Source organism: Aythya fuligula, chromosome 4 (assembly GCF_009819795.1).
Source record: "Aythya fuligula isolate bAytFul2 chromosome 4, bAytFul2.pri, whole genome shotgun sequence".
Taxonomy (NCBI): domain Eukaryota; kingdom Metazoa; phylum Chordata; class Aves; order Anseriformes; family Anatidae; genus Aythya; species Aythya fuligula.
In genome coordinates, this window is record NC_045562.1 from 52,662,280 (window position 1) to 52,684,525 (window position 22,246).

Genomic DNA, 22,246 nt, shown 5'->3' on the forward strand with positions numbered 1-22,246 from the left:
ATGCTTGCTGCTTGCCAGACTGGCGAATCCACCATCCCAAGCGTGTTTTGGTTTGGTTCCTCCTCTTGACCGCTCGAGAAGGTGTGTTGTTTGCTTTGCCTAAGTGCTTCTGGGGCCTAATGTCCCGTTGTTATGTACAGACCATTTCTGCTGTCATGAATCATGTTTTACCACCCCTTTGCCTTTGCTTCTGCACCAGGCTTTTTTCTTCCAAGCAAACACATTTGAGTTCCGTGTTTGCGGCTGAAGCAGCATCCGCCAGGCGTTCAGCACGAGCTTCTCGCTCCAGGAGCCACAGACCATTTCTCGTCAAGCATAAATGGGCCGAGTTCAGCCTTAAAATAATTTTTCCAGACACACACGAAGAAAAAGGTTTTACTGAAAACTTTGTGCCGTCAAGCAAAATATGCCCTTCTCTTATCTTATCTGTTGTGAGTAACTCAAGCTATTTGCACAACGCCTTGTGCTAGGAAGGAGTTGTTTGTACATGTTTCACTCCCTTTTCTGCAAGTTTTGAATTTTGAATGAAATCTTTCTGTTCAAATGCTCCCCCCCCCAGTCTTCACCCCACCCGCGACAATGTTGAAGTTTCTTTTGCCTATTCTTCCCTCAAGGTTTGGCCCAGCCCTCCCGAAATCCATTCGTTTCAGATGGTTTCCTATTAATTTTCAAGCCACTGTTGAGAGCTCTCGGCATCTGGCAGCGCTCACATCCCCTTTCCCTTCTGTCCCACCCACTCGGCCTCGGCCCGAGAGCCCTTAACAAATGACTCCCGAGGAATTTACATGGCTAGCACTGGCTGACCAATAAAGCAATGCACAAACTCCATAACCGGGTCGTGCAGCTCGTGCGATTAGGGAGGAAGGCTGCTCCGGCGAAGGCACGAGCCCTCCTAACCCATTGCAGTTGGATCGCGGGACTGGGGTGGTAAGGGAAATGCTGCTTGTTCCGTAAAGGCTTTCTGCCCAGTTTTCCTCTAGCTGGTTGTTGGGACAGATCGTGTGTCAGCGGCGAGGTATCGGATTGGGGTTTTTCCCTCCTTTGGACGGGCTTAAAAGGTTGTATGAGAAGGAAGCAACTCCTGAGCTGGAGCTATGAGCTTAGTTTATGAATAACTACCAGGACCTACATGGCAACTCACACAGAAAATGTCGGAACCGTAAAAAACAAAATAATGATATGTCATACAGAAGAAAACAAATCAAATCAGGTTCCGGAAAGGTCCTTTCTGATAATTCAAATTATTGAAGTGAAAGGTAGCCATTTACAGCTGTCATATGCTTTGTTTTCAATGGGATTGGCTCTGCCGTTGTCCTTTTGTGCTGACTGTTACTTTGTTCTGTACTTATTCAAGAGATTGACACCAAAATGGAGCTTTGGAAATGGGTTATCAGCCTTAAGTGTAGAATTTGTGGCAAATAGACTGAGGATGGCTAAGAAGTTTGAATATGTATGCCAGTATTATTAATATAATTGAATTTATTTAACTCGTTCTGTGTACTGAGTATTTGATAATTTTTTAGAAGAACAAAGTTCTGACATTATTCTATTTACATTGTACCTAAGTAGCATGTGAAACTTTTAAGGTGGGTCTGTGACACAGGACACGTGACGTTAATCTGTTCATCCTTATTTATTTATTTGCTCATTTATTGCTTTACTGGGGTCAGTGCTGATAACAACAGCAGAGTTTGAACTTAAACCTGAAAAAAAAAAGCACTTGGCTCTATTTTTTTTTTAAAGAAACGGAAACAGTAAGGTTCAGGTGTGCTCCAGCTTAAACCAATGGCAAAAGTGTTCACTCACATGAGGACCAGATACAGCAGTTGTGTATCACAGCATCCTGCCCTAAGCTAGGTGGGACAGAAGCCATGTGCAATGTGCTCCACCAAGCTTTGCATGCCCAAGCCTGCCATGGGTGAGCCAGCACTCAGCGTGTACAAGGGATGTCACAGGAACACATTACTATACTCCCTTGCATCTCTTCCAGTCGTATAGTCGCAGTTAACTCCAAAGGCCTTTACACTCAGCACAATCCACAGTGACCCATGTTGGTGTTGGCTGATGATGTTGATCCTAAGACCTTGCCAGGTGCCTGAAAGACATGAGAAATATTTTTAATTAGATGAAGCTAATGCCGTTAATCTAACAGGCCTGCTGAATTTGTCCTTCTTGCTCATCCAGACAAGTCTGCAGGACCGTCTACCAAAAGTTTGTTGTAATGTTGCTGGTTTGATTATTTTTCCATGGGTTTCTCATTTAGCACTGTACTGTATAACTGAGATTAGATAACATATTGGATAAAAATATATAAAGTTAATGAAAGAGGAGGCATTTTGCTAGACTGTTTAATCATTTATATTCAATTTTTTATTCCAGTTCTAATCTTTGCTGAAGAATAGATATTAAAACAGATGATTTTTGTCTTCTTTCTTCAGCCTTTAATTTGAAAAAAAATAACGAAACAAACAAACGAAAAAAACATACAGTTAAGGTCAGCAGAAGGTGAATTTCAAATGAGGTGTCTCAAATCCTATTCTTTTTCTGAAATGCACAGTGATTTCTTTTCTAAACCATGGGTATTTCCAACAAAGCTATAATTTCAATAGATTTAAATTGTTTTGAATTAACTCAGAACAGCAAGGGTGCCTCCTGAGAGAGTCCCTGCCTTGGTTAAACATTTTTTTAAATTTATAATATTAACCCTGGGCACGGGTAACGAGTACTGGAAATCTCTTCCTTGTACTTGTAAACCTTGTTTCTCAATTTCAACCCAAGGTTCAAAGGTTTGCACAAACTTCTTAGATCAGAGGTCAGGTACAAATTGCTGCACTTTGCAGCTCCATTCTGCCGATATGACAGAATTTCACAGCAAAGACGATTGCCTTTCATCCCCCTCTCCTCTGCACACACGGGCAACGCCAGGCAGTTAAAAGCGTGATATGTACAAGCCAGCCATTGGTACCTGGGTTTAATAAATAACTAACTGGGTTTCAGTGGTGCAAGGTGCATATTATAAAAGGGGTCAAATGTCAGTGCACAAAGTAAAAAAAAACATGCAGTCACTGACTAAGCCAAATGCTTTGAGTTTAATGTACTTTCGGTGGCAAACGTTCACATCCAACTCTGTGGTTTGCTCCATGCTGATTTTCATTTCTGTGACCGTAGGGGAAGGGAACAAGTTGGGCCACTTTCAGCTTTCCTTTAAATCATTGCTGAAATCAGAGTGGCAGGCTGGGCCCCCCTCTTGTTGTTGCGGCATTCACGTGGTAAACAAAAAACTGTGAGAACGCAGCAATAAAAATAGCACAAAAGATTAGTGCGAACTGAAAAGTCTTAAGCTATTTAATTGTTATAAAATCAACTGAGCGAGTAGAGTTTGTATGAACAAGCCGTGTGGGCTGTGTTTCGTTCTGGCATCTCTGCAGGAGCTGGATGGAAAAAAAATAGATCAGAAAAGCTGAAAATGTTTATAAAAAAGTTTATAAAACTTTTTAGATGTTCTCACTTGCATTGTAGAGTGGAACATGTTGCAGTGATGCTAGCATAGGTAGATAGATAGATGGATAGATAGGTAGACAGACAGACAGACACAGACAGTGTTCTACATTTTAGTAACAACAACAAAAAAATAATAACAACCATGCACACACCTATCCCTACACCTCAGAGTTCAGGAAAACATTTGAAGTGAGTGAATGACTTGGATCACTCTCTTTTATATATATATATATATATATTTTTTTTTTTTTTTTTTTTTTTTTTTTCTCCTTAGAGAGAAGAAACGGAATAGGCAAATGTATCTTTCCTGTACAACAATTAACAGATGGTTCTATTTTTGTTTTTGCTTTTCAACTGTCAAAGTTCTCTTTTACTGTCTTTCTGACAGCAAAATCTCGCAAGCTTATAGTCCACACAAGGTGAAACGCTTCTTCCTTTCCTGGGAAGTATGCTTTTCAAAGCAGACCATTGGTGAGGAGGACACATTTATCTGTACCAGCATCTCTGCAGAGAGCACTGTTTAATTGCTTTCATGGTAAACAGACTCGGCAAAAAGTTTCCCATCAAGTCTAGCTCATCTACTATAGGAAACACTTGTTATATATGAAGTGATTATGTTGCACTTTATTTATAAGTCACATATATTCCTGCTTGACAGTAGTAATAAGAGGCTTTGTGGACTAGATTGAAATATGGGAATCTGGGGTGAAGGGAAGGGTTGTGTTTCCTGATTTGGTAAGCTGATAATAGTGATTACACAACCCATCTCTCATCTTCTCAGCTTCCCTCAACATGTGGCTTCAATATCTTGCAGGATAGTAACTTCAGGCTTAGCCAGCAACCGGTCCTATTGAAATATCTGGGAGTTGTATAATTATTTAGAGTTGGACTGGCTGAAAGACGGAGCTGGGGCAAACTGTACAACACACAGGTTACACAACTTGTTGGGACAAAGTTCTGAATGACTTGCAGCAAAGTGCATTATACAACACAGGAGGAGACTGGGTTTCACTTACCCAAACTTTCTTCAGAAGTGGCTTAAACCGAGAGGGTTGACTTTGCACAGCAATAGATCAAAAACACTCAGAGAATGTGTGCTTCATTGCCGGAATGCATATTGCAGAAACAGGGAAAATAAAAATTGTTTGGGTAAGATGCTGTAGGTATTGGTGGTGCTTTGGCATATTAGTAACTTTTTTTTCATCAGCATTGCTTCATTCTTACCTTGGTAAAACTGTATATACATGAACAGACTTTGTGCTTGTGATCATAGAAATACAATGACATTAAGCACAGCCCAGGCTGAGGAAAGTTTTCTCATTATATTGTTTGGGTTATCATTATTAAAACTTAGATTCTTTTGCTTGAATACTACTTTTGGAGTTTTTAGGCCAGGAGGTCAGATGGTTGAGGGACCTTCATCCTGTGAATGTTCACAGTTGTGCTTTCATAGCACTGATGGATAATGCAAGTGGAACATCTGACAGACTTTGTAGGATTGCTTTCCAAATCAAATATGCCTTAGAAGGATGCACAAAGGGTTGGCAACCAAGTAGACAAGAATCTGGCACAATGCAAACTTATTTTGTAGGAGAATTGTAATTTCAGTTCCATTTGTTTATTGTGTATAAAATGTTTATTGTGTATAAATGTTTATTGTGTATAAAACCACAGAAAGTGTTATAATATGGCTAAGAGAATAAGGTCTGTCACAGTTAACCTTTTGTAATGATGGTGATGAAAACGAGAAGTTTAACCTTCAAATCCTAGTCTGAAGTTGTAGCCAATTGTTGACTAAAGATCCAGTGTTCAACTCTGTCATTAACATTGAAGTTTTAATCTGGGAAATTCCAGCGTGTTAACTTAAGGAATAATTTCAGGTGTTTTCCTCCTAAGGAGCAAGAAATTAAATAATAGACTTAAAATAACTTTGCTATCATTTTTAACCAAATGCATTGCCTGTGATTGGTGCCTGGAGGATATAACCAGTCCCTGTAAGAATTTTAAGGCAGGGTTTTCAGTAGTACTCATCAGTATCTTAAATACAACCCTATTGAAGCCATTAGAGTCCTACAAATGACATCGGGGGAGCAGTGCTAGGTGCTGAGTACTCTTGGAAATGTCACACTTAATTTTTTGTTTCTTTAAATTGTGTGCATTTTCGGACGTTCCAATAGGAAGCAGGACCAGCCACAAACAACACAATAAAAAAATAAATAAAAATGAAGCCAACAGCTTTTAGGGTGTTTTAAATGAAACCAACCACTGCTAACATGCTTGGGCCACTTAGGACAAATTTAAGCAACTGAGAATAGTGCATGGACCCCTGCTTGGCTGTAGCTCCATGCTGAAAATGGCTTCTCATGCCCAGAAGGTTGACCTACTCCATACCAAGAAAAAAAAAAAAAAAAGGCCAGAAAAAAAGGCCAGAATAAATTCAGAGTTTAAGCTTGAAATACAAACTCTTCCACTGAAATTAGTGACCTGACCCCTGCTGATAAGAACCAGATCAGGATCGTTGGTGTCGTTAGCAGAAGTGGAAAAGTCATCAGCTAGTCCAGGGACTTAGTAGGTCAGAAAATCCTACTGTCCCGGAAAACTTTGTGTGTGAAGGAAAATATGCTGCTGCTGTGCCTGGTCATGTCTGAGCATACAAAGGAGGTGATGCGGTGCAGCAAACGCTGCTGCATGTGCATCTCCTTGGGTCCCCCACATCACCGGAGCCGAAAGGTGCCTCCCTGGTGACCCCAGCGTGACTTGGGCATGTCTGATTGCTGCAACACAGACACACACATAACTATGGGAATGTGCAGCACTGTAGCAGTGCCAACAGCAGGATAACTCACGTGGCAGACGTGTCCTTGTCAATACCTGGCACAGGGCTGATCCACGAGATTACTTTCCCAAGCTGCTCACAGCAAGCAGCTCATCAAGTGAACCACTTTCTCTAGAGTTGTGCCTAAGTGACCCAGACTTGGGAAAGCCACCTTTTCGAAGCATTTAAGCTAGCCTGGGGCAACTTTTCCACCCCACTCAGCTGCAGGTAAAGCAGTGTGTCTGACACACTGCAGACAGTTGTCATGGCCCATTGGCCTCAAGTTTTTTTGTTGTTTTTGTTGTTAAATGTCCATCCTTCATTCATCATCCATCCCTCTGCTGAGCACAGACTTTTCCCTAGTGATCTTCCCTTTCCGGTAGGAATGAATTACAAAAAATTTCTGTGACCAAAAATCCATGCTGAAATGCTGTGCTCCCTCTTGCATGATGCAGCACAGGATTCAGCTTCAGACTTTTGCATTTTGTGAGCAACAGCAGGTCAGGTTCCCAGCTCTGGGATCCAGCTCCTGCTGCCCTCTGTTGAAAACCGTATTGAGGAGTAGCGTTTGATGCTTTAAATGTAAGTTAATTTGGAGTCAGGCACATGAAACAATATTTGAGCCACTATGTTATTTCTGATCGTTGGCCCTTTCCTTTTGCTGTTCAGATGGTAAATCTGTAAAGAGGCAAACTGTTCTCAACAAGAGCATTTCTGTAGATACCCAATGTCTATCATAAAGTTACACAGTCACTATTGGTAAGCTGTTGTTGTAGTTTTGTGTATTTTATGTAGGTAAAGTTGCCATTAGAAAAGAGTCAACTTAAAGACCTTTAACTGCAGCAGTGCTTCTCGAGGTGCTACTGCAGGCCAGCAGCAGGATTACTGTTTGCCCTTATTATTGCAACCAAAAAAAAGTAGGAAGGTCACATTTAAAACAGTAGCTGGTATTTCACTCTGTCAACACAGTGTATTTAGTTAAAATGTTAGTGACTGACCTTCCCTCTGCAGCGGCAGGGGCTGCGGCTTGCAATGCAAAGCTGCGGTGGTTCCCAAGGCAAGCAGGCCGGCGTGCTTCCGTGAGGGCATGTAGTGTAATCTCAGCAGGAATTTGTACAGTCCAAAGCTCCCAAAACTGTCATCAGGAGGATAGCTGGCACAGAATTTAGGGGTCTGGTGCTGCACCTACTGGTGGGGTGCAGGTGCCCCCGTGCATCCATGTGAATCTCTGCCCTTTTTTCCTTCTCCCCAGCCTGCTTCTGGGGAAAGGTCTGTGTGAGATGCTCCACACACTGTCTAGGCTGATAGCAGAGCAAATGTCAAAGTTGTCTGCAGCCCACGGGTGTCCCTTGGTGCTCCTGCTGCCTGCTGTGGGGCCAGCACCCATGGTGTGTGACTGCTGGCCCACAGAAGGACACATGATGCCACCAAATCTATGCAAAACTGGAGGGATGAATTAAAGCAAACATGAGTAAAACCCTTTATAGGGAACAAGAGTGGAGTTGACAAGCAACTGCAGCCACAAGGACACCAGCTGTGGCCCTGTGTTTGCAAAAGCCTCTTTTATCATAGATGGATCAACAGAGGTGCAGGTGGATGCATAACTTCACGGGGCGATGCTGAGCACTGTACAAGACCAGAGATAAGATGCTATAGGGACTGCCTTTTTTTTAAGGCAATCCTCTTTGCTTCAGCAAACAATGAAGCTTTCTGGGAAAGCAGGTGGGATTGCCTCACTTTGTACCATGCAATTATTTCCCTTTTTATATTTCTCTATCTCCTCAGTACATAACTGGCCTTTTTTTATGCCTGCCTACCATGTCCTAGATGTAGAAGTTACTCTCCTTGCTGCTCCTTGTGTCTGCAGACCTAGAGTCATGTCTTTGAAGGCAATTGGATTTCTTCGGCCTCAATCCAGCAGCACAGGCCACCCCAGAGATGCAAAAGCCAACCCTTCTTAGCCATGGGAAAGAGAAAAAGCAACAGCAGAGAGGGAACAGCTCTTGCTCCCAGTGAGGACAGGGGAGACTTTTTTCTTCCCCTCCCAACAGCAGCCAGCTCTTCTGCAAGCCCTTGGGCATCGCCTTCCAGCTGGGGCCCCAAGCTACCTTCATCCTGGCACGAGACACCAGCTCTTGGCTCCGCATTGTTGTTAATCAAGGCGTGGTGTTTTGATTTAATAAAAGGTCTGCCATGGTGAATCAGCCTGCTCACAGTGTGCTTTAGGTCAGTCCCTGCCAATGTAGTAGGTTTCCCATTTGATAGTCTGAGCTGTGAGGAAAGAAAAAAAAAAAAAGAAAAAGAATGTTAAAAAGAAGGTAATTAATGTTTAGGGCAAGAACTATTTGCACATGCCTGATTGGCAGCAGGGAAGGAGTTTCATAAGCAGGAGGAAGTGAAATTTGAATGGTTTTAGTGAAACGTGTACATCCGAGAGCTCACCTGCAAGTGAAAGAGAGGCCTTGAAGCAGAGACGCTGACCCAGAAGGTTTGCAGGTCTCTCGATATGCTGGCAGAAGTTAGCATCCACCTAATGAGGTGTTGAAAAATCCAGCAGACTTTACCTTTTTCTAAGAGAAAAAAAAAAAAAAAAAAAAAAAAAAGCCAGTCTTGTTTCAGTCCAGATAATCATTCATTTAAAACTTGGTCATCTCCAAAGGGCAACCTTTCTGATCAGAAATTAATATTTATGCCTGTCTCTCTTTTATGAATCTTTACCATGGAGATCAGGTGTACGTTCCTCTTTGGAGGCTAGAAACCAAGCTCTTATATTTCACAAGACACTGCATTTTAATGTAAAACTTCTGCCTCTGCTCTTGACACTGATCACACCTCAGGGATGTGCTGAAATCAGCCTGGCTTTATTAGGACCACTGGACTCACAGAGTTGGCTGCTGGGCCTTGTGCACCTCCAGATGCATGGTAGCAAGTTTCCATGACTAGGTTACTGGGGACTGAAAGAAGGCATTGGTAGTGTTGAACACTTCAGAAATAGGTAATTTTGAAAACAGTTTTCTCAAGAATGATTGCTTTTCCAGGTGGACAGGTTAGGCTGTGCCGGCAGTCCTTCAGTAAGGCAGTAACAACAGGAGGAGGGAGCTCTCAGACCAGACACCCTGCATTTCTTCTCATCAAAATGGGTGATGTCTGAGCCTTGTGAAGGTGTTGATTGTGTCACTGTGTTGGTTGGCAGTGACTGTTATCAGGTGCATATTTAGCTACATCAAGTAGGCCTTCACAGGCTGTGAAGCTGCACAGAAAAAATAAATTCATTTGATCGTGAATCTTGATTCCCAATAAATTACAGAATGATAAAAGACATTTTAGGTTCAGGGTGATTTTTTTACTCCAATACGGTAATGTTTGCAGCTAAGGTGGCCATCAGCACCGAGCAGGAGCTTCAATTACAACTTCTGGTATTAGAAATCATCTTAGTGAGGCTGTGAGACCTGGTGCAATGCAAAGTGTTGGAGAATGAGCCAGTTCCTGGACAGCCACTGGTGGCCCCAGCCGAATCATACCGGCTGGTTTTGTTGGGGAGGGGAGGCTTTGCTCCATCTTTCCTCTCTCCCGGTGACCATCTGCAGCCTTCTAGGCTGTAGTCTCAGTGCCTGAGCCCTGAAGATAACAGAATACAGAGACTTTTATTTTGTTAGCTGACCTAAAACTGAAGGTAATGACTCATTTTTAAACTTACCTAAACCTGGGACAATAAGTAATTCACTTGCCAACAGGTGGCCCGTGTAAAGGTAATGATTATTCCCCAGTAAAGTGTCTGTTTAACAAGTTTAACATCTTCAGGAACAAATTGTCAAGAGAAAAATGAAAATGTTTTTCACCACTTTAATTTCTTCTAGTGATGTCAAATAATTCCCAGAAGTAAAATCGAAATGTCTGACTCTGACACATTAAAAAGGGGGAACATTTCAATCTCAGAGAAACAGTTTTACAAACAACATTTTAAAACGAGAAGTTTTCAAAACTGACGCACAGTCGTGAAAGATCTGGCTCTGAAAGAAATTATGTTTTCTGAAGCAAAAATACTGCCTGGGCATCACCATTGCTATTAGTGCCCCTCCATCTTCTCTGCCTTCCCCTCTACTGTCCATATTTTTGAAATGGCTGCATGGCTAATTAATCAGAGATGATGCAAAGGCTGATGGAGTTGTAAATATCAGTGAGGAGAGACCAACTCTGTGGCACTCAGTAGGTAGGATCTACTTAAAAGGTAGCTGGGATATGGCTGAGCACATACGGCCTTGGTGAGACAGAGAAGTGGGGAGAAGACTGAAGGGTGGTCTTCCTCCCTGTGTACCACAAGGGTGAAAAAAGTCTGGAAGTCTAGAGAACTGTGGAAAGAGACACAAAAATGATTCTGGTGAAAAGATGACTGATTGTGAAGAATTAGAGTTCAGCCTGCGAAAGTTATTAAAAAGAAGACAGAGTTGTGACTTGATGACACAACTTAAGTATTATAAGGTAAAAACAGAGGTATTGAAAGACTCTTTACTCAGAAAGGTTTAATGTAATGCTAGCTGGAAGTAAAAGGCAGACAAATCTCATGAGAAACAGCATACACTTGCTTGTCAGAGGGAATGATTAACAAACAACCCATAAAGGGAAGCGCTAGGGTTTGCAGCAATTTGATGCCTTAAAATCAAGGATTTCCTGGATGTCCTTCTGGAAGATGTGATTTACTCAGATAAATGTTATAGGACTCAATGTGCCAATAATAATAAAACGTAATGGCCCATGTCATCCACAGTCACTCATATTAAATGACCTGATGGTCATTTCCAGCTTTAAAAGTCAGTAAATTAACTACTCTGAGCCCCAAAGTGTCTTCTTTTAATTGTGCTTGGAGAGGGATCCCAATGCCTTGCAGTTGTAGTAGGTGGCATTTTCAACCTCCTCCTGTATTTCTGCATTTCCTGCCCTGTGTCTGGGTTTGAATGAAGAGAATCGTTTCCCCCTGATGCTAAAGTGTATTTATTATTTCCCACTTGACTGTTCCTATGAAGGCCTAGAGGAGCCAGGGGATGGTACCGAATGGGTGCTTCTCTTGAAAAAATGAGCTTGCAGGAGGCCAGGAGAGAAGGGTGGCTTTCTGGTGGTAGCTAACACCTTCTAACGAGTGTCCTGCTTCTTCCTGTGTCCAGGTTTTATCGGGCTTTGAATGAGTTTGACATCATGACCGCTGAAGACTCCACTGCAAGGATGAGCAACGATTCCTCCAATGTGGCTGCCACAAAAGTCCCCGAAGGCGTAGCCGGTGCGCCCAACGAGGCGGCTCTGCTGGCGCTGATGGAGCGCACCGGGTACAGCATGATCCAGGAGAACGGGCAACGCAAGTACGGTGGCCCTCCTCCCGGCTGGGAGGGCCTGCACCCTCCTCGCGGCTGCGAAGTCTTTGTGGGCAAAATCCCCCGCGACGTCTATGAAGACGAGCTCGTCCCCGTGTTTGAGTCCGTCGGCCGCATCTATGAAATGCGCCTGATGATGGACTTTGACGGGAAGAACCGTGGCTACGCCTTCGTGATGTACACGCAGAAGCACGAGGCGAAGCGAGCCGTCAGAGAGCTGAACAACTACGAGATCCGCCCCGGCAGGCTGCTGGGTGTGTGCTGCAGCGTGGACAACTGCCGGCTCTTCATTGGAGGCATTCCCAAAATGAAGAAGAGAGAGGAGATCCTGGAGGAGATCGCCAAGGTGACAGAAGGCGTGCTGGATGTCATCGTGTACGCGAGCGCTGCAGACAAGATGAAGAACAGAGGCTTCGCCTTTGTGGAGTACGAGAGCCACCGAGCAGCAGCGATGGCCAGGAGGAAGCTCATGCCGGGAAGGATCCAGCTGTGGGGACACCAAATTGCTGTTGACTGGGCAGAACCAGAGATCGACGTGGATGAAGATGTCATGGAGACTGTTAAAATCCTCTATGTGAGGAACTTGATGATTGAGACCACAGAGGACACCATTAAAAAGGTCTTTGGGCAGTTTAACCCCGGCTGTGTAGAGCGGGTGAAAAAAATACGTGATTACGCCTTTGTGCACTTTGCAACCAGAGAAGATGCCATCCACGCCATGAACAACCTCAATGGTGTCGAACTGGAAGGCTCGTGCCTGGAGGTTACCTTGGCCAAGCCGGTGGACAAGGAACAGTACACTCGCTACCAGAAAGCAGCGAAAGGAGGGGCTGCAGCAACACCCGAAGTAGCTCAGCAACCTAATTATGTTTACTCTTGCGATCCGTACACACTAGCGTATTATGGATATCCGTACAATGCCCTGATTGGGCCCAACAGAGATTACTTTGTGAAAGGTTAGTAAGCACAATTAGGGGAAGTGATGGGCAGGCTTGATCTCAGGCTGACGTGAACCAAGGTCTGCCTGAGCCAAAGGACAGCTGGTGCTTGGCACTTTTTTCTTAAACACTCTTTTATAAGTCTTTTTATCATATGTATGGTCCATCTCATTTAAAGTTATGACTACGCAGAGTGTGTTTATCTAGAGATAATTGCTAAAGTACATGCCAGTTTGAAGGAGGCATCAAAACTATGCTAAAAGAATGAGCAAACAGATGAAGCGTGGGGTAAAGAAGAGAGGGATCTTTTTTTTTATGAGTGTTGTACTGTCTGGGTAAATGGACAGTCCGAGGACTTCAGCTTCTGATGCCTCCTCCTGAACAGCTTTATCCTGAGTATTAGACATCATGACAAAGGATGCTCCCTCTGCCTTCTCCTAGAGATGTGGGTCTGGTGAGAGCCACCCAGCAGACCTGGTCATCCAAAGGGAAGGGTGTCGGGGAAAGCCTGTTGGAAACTCTCCAGGTGTCATCTGCCCTCTGCATTAGGATGACAGCAAGTGATGTGTCCTTCATAAAGTCTGTTAAGAACTATTAGCAGAAGGAATAACATGAGTGCAGAATGATTCTTTTATTATGTATGCTTTAATTAGTTATGGATTACAACCATTACAACCAAAATTAACTGGAAATCAGTTATTCATTTAAAAAAAAAAAAAATCTAGCAGTTTTAATTGGTGTAATAATTACAGTTATCCTGTACTTACAGGAATTGTAGTTTCCTGAAACTTAATGTGCATTTCCATACAACAGGCAGTTTAGCATGAATGTATTATTCAGGCACCCACGTAAAACAATAAATATTTTTAACTCTAGCTGATCAAGAATTACAGCCTCAGCTCAAATTCCAGATCTGTACTTGTCATGAACCACAGATGAGCTAACCAACAGCCTAAATGTGCAATTAGGCCATCACAGAGCACATTAATACCACAATGTCCAAAGTACTGTTTTAAAGTGTGTGGTGCTGCTAAGATAAATAGAGGCAGTACTGTTGGAGATGTGTAATATTCACATACACAGAAAGAAAGCAAAAGGCTCTATTTAAAATATATTCAGTGGTGGGACAAAGCTGATTAAAGGCCAGGTACAGCTTTGGGCCACCACTACATGGCCCCATTGCTGAGAGGCTGTTTCCTCTGGAGGACAGCTGAGAGCAGAAGCTGTTTCTGCTGCATAGAAATCGCCTCTGGAGGAGCCTCTCTCTCCCTGCTGACTGTACAACGCTCATAAAACTGGCCACAAGAGTTGCATCACCATAAATAAACCGTTAATTTACAGTCAGAAAGATCAAGAGCAAAACTTTCATAGTCTTACTAGGTGCATCTAAGGCCAAACTCTTCTGTTTTCATAAACAAAGTCACTTAGATCAAACTGACAGCAGCAGCCTCATTTCTAAGTACATGCTTCCTGGTTTCCCAAAGTCTGAGGTGGCTTGCACTCCCCATGATGCTGTTACTGTCTGTTATTCACCATCCTCTTCTATGTTTTTATCATAAGCAGGCAGCATACGAGGCAGAGGGCGAGGTGCAGCTGGCAACAGAGCCCCCGGCCCCCGGGGCTCCTACCTGGGGGGGTACTCCGCCGGACGTGGCATATACAGCAGATACCATGAAGGCAAAGGAAAACAGCAGGAAAAAGGATACGAGCTGGTGCCCAACCTGGAATTACCTGCTGTCAACCCAGTGGCCATTAAGCCTGGTGCAGGTTAGTGTGAGCAGTTGGGTTGGGTATGCCTGCAGGATGGGGGGGAACACAGAGGTGGCTGGAGAGCTCCTGCTCTGGTCTAAGACCAGCCCATGTGGTGGTGGAGATGGTCCCTTGTCTGGCTCTGGCTGGGCTTCCTGCAAACATGCAGTAGGACAGGTGACAAGAGCATCTAGGAGCCCTTCAGTCCAGAGGAAAAAAGAGCAGAAGCTGCCTCCTCCTGTCCCCTTTTGCACCTCCTCAGGAGGAAGTAGACTTTCCCCTTTGTCTAGTCTTGTACACCAGAGCATGGTAACTAGGAGCAAACTTCCTCTCCCCAAATTTCTTTTCTGTTAATTTCACCCTGGGCAATTGCCTTCCCAAATTTCCAGCCAGGCCAGAACTCTCCCCTGCTCAGTTCTTATTTCTCCAGTTCCATGAATTTGGGAAAAGGACCTGGGGTTTTCCCATGGCAGGAAAGTCCCTGGTTAAGGAGAGCTCCTTGATCACCATCAGCAGTGTGAGCAATGCAGGTGTCCTGCCCACAGCCACCAAGCAACCTACAGCAGACCTCTGAGCTCTGCTGAGCTGCGGGGAGCCAGCCTAAGGGCCAGGGCAGGGTTTGCCTTTTTCTGCCACATCCTCAGCTGAATATCCAGCCTTTGCTTTTTTTTTTTTTTTTTTTTTTTTTTTTTTTTTTTTTTTTTTTAAAGCAGCCTAAGGCCTAAGGAAGAGATGAGGGTGAGAGGTACAAGCTCTCTTGTACAAGTCCTCTGGTTTTCTCTCCACTCCTCTCCCCATGCAAATTTTAATTGCAGACCTAAACAGTGTTGAATACTAAAGCTGTAGTGGTTTACCGGGACGTGTTTCATAATGTCAGTGGAAACTACAACCTGCATCTAATGAAAACTCTGAAGAGTTCTTCACAACAGCTGCATGAAATAATGTGAGAAGAGGTCTAGAGAAGTAGGAATGTTGTTAAAAGATTAGGACCATTTCCAAAGGAAGATCTGAGACTTCCTGAGAAAACTATCCACTCGCAAGTAGAAAATATTACCACTATGTATGTTTGTAAAGATACTTCAGGAATTCCAGGTATTACTAAAGGATGCTTGAAAAGTGATTTTTGAAACACGTGCTTGATTTTATCCTAGTATTTATTAGTGGTGTCTGTGTAATTAATTCAACTACCAAACAAAACCTGAATCTCAAGTCTAAATGTTTCTCACTTGAAACATGTTCAGATTCAGATCTCTTTATCTGGTCTTTCCATCTCACGTGGTTCCAGCGCAAGCTGTGAGCACAGAAGCACTTGGTCTCTTTTCTCCAACCAGACCAGCTGACCTGGTAAAAGGAACTACGTGTGAGACTTACCTCTGTTATCAAAAGGAAATTACTCTGAAATCACACTACCAGAATGGAGAAGTAGAGAGGAACAGACTCTGCAGTTTCCAGTTTCCATCCATTTAGAAATATCTTAAAGTTCTTTTCTTTACAAATGGTTAGGAAACTTTTGAGACAACACCCCAATACCCCAGCTGCCTGTTTCTGCTTTTCTGCCAGAAGTTACTGCAGAATGGAGCACGTGAGCTTTTGCCTTTTCTTCAGTGGGACATTATCCAGGTTATTTAAAGCACTGATAAAATTGGGTTTAGCTGACCAGGTGGAACTGGTGTAGAAGGAAGGCTGGAAAAAGTCACAGGCAGAAGTCTCTGCTTGAGATAATGGGACATCACCGGAGGTGGAAACACCTCTGCCTAAAAGATATATGATCAGATCCCTTGTTGAAGTCTCCGTGATCAAAACGAGAATACTACTTGCTGAGACCTGTCCTGCCCACAGGCAGAATTGCACACTTCCATATTGCTAAGTTTCATCCCAGTGAAACAAAGCTGTGTGCTAATTTGGCTTCATTTCTGGCTTAATGGCTGCCCCTCTCATAGTTGCCAACATCACCTCTTAGTCCATCTTTATTACTTATCCCATTTTCCTTACGAATACAAGTCCTGCAGAAAGGCTTCAGAGCTGAAGGCTGAACAGCACATTATGAGGCAACGATGGAATTACAAATGTTGTTATTGGGAATGTCTAGCGAAGCACATTTCTTCTCTAAGCAGTGAAGCTCCCCTAGAAGCACACACATACTCACTGCCTCTGAACACAGTTATTCTGCTCAGAGCATTTTCCCTTTATCTGGAAGACCTTAGCTCTAATTATTTTGCATTGTCCAATTTTGGCATGAGGAGCATTCTCTTAAGAGTAATTTCTTTTTTAGTGCCATTAAACAAATTGATGCTGTACCAGAAAGATGGGATAAAATGTATTTAGCCAAGTTAGTCCTGGGAAACATACAGTAGTAAATCAGCTGGTATTTCACAGGGTTGGCCAAAGGACAGGATATAGGCTGGGCCAGTTGCTGCCTGCAAGTTCTGCAGTACAAACTTCACTTTTCTTTCCTGAAGTAACCACACTTCCCTCAATCTCAGCAGCTGGAGCGGGGACTTCACCAGGGCAGTAGGTGCTCCCACCCATCTCTGAACTGAGGCCACACTCTTCACCAGAGAGATGATGGTGATGGTCAGAAGGGGCTATGTAGATCCAGGGCAGGGTTCTGGCCCTGGGACACCCATGACAAGGGGACAAGTACTGGGAAGAGCAAGCAGCACCAAGCCCATCACCATGCACAGCTCCTGACAGCATTTGTGGTGCTCTGACCTGCAGGGAGGGTGGAGGTGCCCCACGTCCCTCACTGGCACATGGGGCTACCTGTCCTGATGAAAGCAGCATGGGAGAGCTGGCATAGCCAGGAGGGAGGGCTGTGTGCTCTTTGAGATGAGGCTCTGGAGACCCTCTCCCAAAACACCTGATGTCTCTGGTCTCTCCTAGTGGCCATCCCTGCGATCAGTGCCCAGTACTCCATGTTTCAGGCCGCGCCACCAGCCAAGATGATGGAAGATGGCAAGATCCACGCAGTTGAGCACATCATCAACCCTATTGCCGTCCAGCAGGACCCAGCCAGTGCAGCAGCTGCTGCAGCAGCCGCAGCCGCAGCTGTAATACCGGCTGTGTCAACGCCTCCCCCCTTCCAGGTGAGTTCAGGGTCATCCCAGTACAGCTCAGGGCTGATTTCTGCTCCTGTTATTTTGTCCCATGTGCCCAGGACATACAGAGAAATTCATCTCATGTAACTTGAGACTCATCTGCAGCTTATATCTGGCAGCTGAGCTACACCTTATATAAATATAAGGGTATATTATAAGGCTATAAAAATATGAAGGGTATGAAAATATTAAAATGTATCTAAAGGAGGGAAACAAAGATGGTGAAGGGTCTGTTGGAGAAAACGTATGAGGAGCAGCTGTGGTCCCTTGGTTTGCTCAGCCCGGAGCAGAGCAGGCTGAGGGGAGGCCTCATGGCGGCCTGCAGCTCCCTCACGAGGGGAGCGGAGGGGCAGGTGCTGAGCTCTGCTCTCTGGGGACAGCGACAGGACCCGAGGGAACGGCATGGAGCTGGGACAGGGGAGGGTCAGGCTGGGGGTTAGGGAAAGGTTCTGCACCCAGAGGTGGTCGGGCACTGGGACAGGCTCCCCAGGGTCATGGCACCAAGCCATGGGTGGTCAGGAAGCGTGTGGACAGGGCTCTTAGATACCAGGTTTGACTGAGGCTGCTCTGTGTGAAGTCAGGAGTTGGACTGGGCGACCCTCATGGGTACCCTCCAACTCAGGACTTTCTGCGACTCCAATTCCAGGGCCGCCCCATAACGCCGGTGTACACCATGGCCCCCAATGTGCAGAGGATCCCCGCCGCCGGCATTTACGGGACAAGTTACGTGCCATTCGCGGCGCCTGCCGCAGCAACAGCGACGATAGCCACGCTACAGAAGAATGCGGCCGCTGCCGCTGCTGCCGCCGCTGCTGCCTACGGAGGGTACGCTGGCTACATGCCTCCGGCATTCCCTGCTGCCACCATCCAGGTGCCCATCCACGACGTCTACCAGACGTACTGAGACTGTCGGCACGGAGGGCGGCAGAGAAACAAACACTGAAGGAACACTTTACTATTTATGAAGAACGTGCCTGCTGCAAAACAGTAACGTCTGGACTCTGTAAACTGATGCAGAACCTGCAAGTGAAGAATGTCATGGAAAAAAACGTGTTTGAAATGTTTTCTATGCTTGAAGTTTTCACTAACTTTTTTAGGCTATTTTTAAAATTTAACACGCCTGTATTCATACATTTCTAAACGACCTCAGTGCATTGAGCCCATCGCTTATGTGCATTTATACGCATCATAGTGGGGTTGCATAGGGTCTTTTTTTTTTAGCAGTTATATTTTCAATATATTTGTGGTATGAAGGTTATTTTTTAGTAACTTCTGCACTCCAGAGATGTCTATTTTGTAGTGCCTTTAATAATATATCTGCTATATATTAAAAAGCACACCTGAGCAGCTAGGGAAAGTTTAAACAATATATTTTGAAGAATATATTCAATATTTAAAGAATACATACCTTAGATTTTTTTTTAAGAAAATAAAAAACAACAAGTATCTTATTTAAAAAAATGTTATACTGGAAAGTGCAATTTGAAAAATGTGCAAGACCTCTGCATTTTTGTGCTGGCATTAATACAATCTGTTTGTTATCATTTGAAATCAAAAGTACTAATATTGGTTTTTTGGAAAGAAGAAGAAAAAAAAAGCCTCCTCACACAGACCTCTTCACAGTGTGATTGGCAGGCTTATAATAAGCAAAGGAAAGGCTCTGAGTTTTCCTTGAGAACTGGATTTTCTATTTATTGAAGCTACCTGTAGTTCAGCCTTGGAGCACGTGCAGAAACGAGCACCTGATATTTCGTGCAAGGTGTCTTGACTTCAATCTTCATCCAGTATAAAACCTAGGCTCTTTTTAAATGCTCTTTGTTTTATTCTTTGAAGTAAATGCTGTAGTGACTGAGAATGTATGCTGTTGTAGGCAAGAGCACGCCTGCTCCTGCCAGCAGGACGTGCAGTGCTGCTTACCCATAGCTTCATCATGTTCTGTGAGAAATTTCCAAGGTACTAGGGGTGGTAGTGATACTGGAATTAATACAGCAGGGCTGGCATCCCTCCCGGCCTCCCTTCCACACTCGACTCCAGTTCTCCGCACCTGGAGTTACGCATGCACATCAGGGATGGGAGGGATTGGACCTGATGATTTAAAGATGTAGAGCTTGTAAATACACATTTTAAAAGTCATTTTATGTTGCAAATTTACATGGTATGTGGTTTGCCACAAAACAAAGGCAGTTTATTTCGATGTTATAAAAAAAAAGTTTGTTTTATTAAGAAGTAAATATATTATTGCAGTGTTTTGTGGCCTGTTTAAAGGCTTTTATTTAGTAGTGCAGTGAATGTAAAGTATAGTAAAATGTTAAAGAAATATCTTGCCCATTTGATGAAGAATGTCAGCTCTGCAAACACTACTCCAGTGAAAGGAGGTGTGAAGCAGGGACTGAGTAAACCATTTTGCTTTGCATTTTATGGTATAAATACCAACTGAAGGGGTTTCATATAAAGTATGTTTTGACAACTGAACCACTTCCAGATCACCTCCAGCTCAGTAAAGTGACCTTCTAATGCATATTTTTCTTGCCTCAAAATTGAGCGGTTGTTTTTTAGGTGCTCTTACTCAGCAAAGCTGAGCTCTATGTAAAACTGTCCAACTGCTATCAGAAGCACTGTGAGGAAGTTAACCATTAAGTCGGACTCTGCTCCTCTGTGCCCCTTCCCCGGAGGCTTTTATTGTCTGTCCCAGATCTTTCGGAAACGCAACCCTTAGCCCCAAAACCTGAAGGCCCTGCCTGTTTTTAGGGTGAGAGGAGGTGAAGCGGGCAAGGCCTTCCAGAAATACCCTGGTAAGGATGCTCAAAAAATGCTGGGGGTTCCCTCTAAGGCCTTGTACAGCTCAACACTAAATGCCACCACGGATTGCAGCACATCTCAATGGCCTCCAGGCATAGTGGGCTCTGCGGTCCCCTTTCCAGCCCCTCCACCACAACCACAGCCAACTCAGAGGAGGGACGAAGGGTGATGGTTGCCCTCCCATCCATCCCCTCCCCACTGGTTCCTGCTGCTTGCAGTAGGGACAGAAAGGAACCCAAAGAGGGTGAGCCTCCAGGCCACCACACCAAGGCAGGAGAGACAGGACGCGGGGCCATAGCCTCCTGCCCCCGTCTTTTCCACTTGCTTCTGAACCATTTCATGTACACTACTACTGAGGTAAGTCTGATAACTTGAAATGTGAACATCTTTAGGTTAAGAACAAACTATTCAAAGAAATATATATATATATTATAAAAAAAAAAAAAAAAAAGGAAGAAAAAAAAACTAGTGTGCCTTATTCTTGAAAGAGCTGATATTTTAGGTGTTTTATTGTATCTCTGTTTTCTGTACTGTCGGAAGCCTCTGAGTTTATTTAGTTCTTGCTCTATTTACGGTACATTTCTAGGATGTAGTGAATAAAGCATTCTTTAAAAAGAGCGACTGATATTTCTTTGTGACATCCCACTGCCAGGTGAAGCCTGATGCTGCGCAGGCTTCCTGGTGGGCAACATGCTACCTCCCAGCTGGGGAGGGGGTGCTTGGGGCAGGAGGGCAGCAGGGTGCCACAGCCTGCATCCTCATGGGCTCCTCGGGAAGGGGAGATGGCCTGGAGGACAGGACCCATCCCAACATGTGTATGGGGCACCTCACCATTCTTCCAGCGGCCTCTGATCAGCCCCAGACTCTTTTCACATCCAGTTTAAAGACCATGCCTGGATATGAATGGAAGAGACAAAGCTGGTGTCCTCATGCTTTCCATTCACCAGCTGCACAAAACCTCTGTAACCCCACTGTGCTCCCAGAAGTGCTGGGAGCTGGCACTGAGGTGCCCTGTTGAGAGAAAACAGCACATCATTATCATCTCAGCTCACTTTAGCCTTCAAAAGCAGTCCTTTCAGGCACAGATAACTAGGCTGCACCTCTCGGCAGCATTGCAGTCCTCCAGAATACCTGTTTGCTTCCTTGCTCGAAGTCCATCTGAAGAAAATTTGCTGCAGATACCAAGTCTTGGTAGAAGAGCAGTGTGAGGGAGCAGAGTTAAACTCTGAGGCAAAGCAGAAGGAAGGCAGAAGTGACTAAATCAGGCATTAGTGTTAGGGAATAATCCGAAAGAGAAGGAGAAGAGAACAAATATTGCACTTCCTTCCATGTCCCTCATTAGGAAGCAAAAGTATCTGCAACTTCCTTTCTTTAACCATCTTTTCCCACAGTGCCTTCAGGTCAAGGCATTTCATGATAACATGCCTTGGGCTTGCTGGAAGATACTAATCATGAAAGGATCATGAAAGGTTTCCCTGTCTTCACTGTCTCTTTTTTTTTTTTTTTTTTTTTTTTCAATTGTGAGTGTGTGTTAGAAAACTGAAAGGCTCTGGAAGAGTAGGATTTGGAGGTGGGAGACAGTCACCTAATTCCACCTGTTTTCCTTGCAGCTTTGGTTTAAGGAGTCTGCATGTCCCAGCAAAACTCCCCAGAACCAGGTCACTGTACATGTATCTTGTTCAGGGACTGGGTAATCACAATGCTACAAGCAGCTTTCAAGGAGAGATAGTCACATTAGGACTTTACCTGTTGGGCAAACCACCAAGTTACACAGGAAGACTAATGTTTTCCCTGCAGTCCCTTGCTGACCTTACCACTCCCTAGAGGTCCACCTCCATCTGGAGATGAGAAAGAAACAAAAACCACAGCCCTTACAGGTGTTCAGAGCTACACAGACACACACTCCACAGACATCAGCTTTTTCCAAGTGAGACGAAGAATTGTGCCACACTAAAATGTTTTAGTGGAATTTTCCTCTTTCCC

General features: G+C 44.3%; 1 protein-coding gene across 2 annotated transcripts; it reads left to right on the top strand.

Annotated features, from left to right (window-relative positions):
• The first annotated feature begins 11,482 nt into the window (after nucleotides 1-11,482).
• On the top strand, nucleotides 11,483-18,368 carry RBM47 (RNA binding motif protein 47). 2 transcript variants are annotated; one of them, XM_032186976.1, is made up of 4 exons: nucleotides 11,483-12,635; nucleotides 14,178-14,384; nucleotides 17,250-17,452; nucleotides 18,111-18,368. In XM_032186976.1, the coding sequence occupies exons 1-4, from the start codon at nucleotides 11,507-11,509 to the stop codon at nucleotides 18,366-18,368; spliced, it is 1,797 nt and encodes a 598-aa protein (XP_032042867.1). In that variant the 5' UTR covers nucleotides 11,483-11,506. The 2 variants fall into 2 exon arrangements, with proteins under 2 accessions (XP_032042867.1, XP_032042866.1); XM_032186975.1 differs by lacking the exon at nucleotides 14,178-14,384 and having other exon boundaries at nucleotides 11,507-12,635.
• The last annotated feature ends 3,878 nt before the right edge of the window (nucleotides 18,369-22,246 follow it).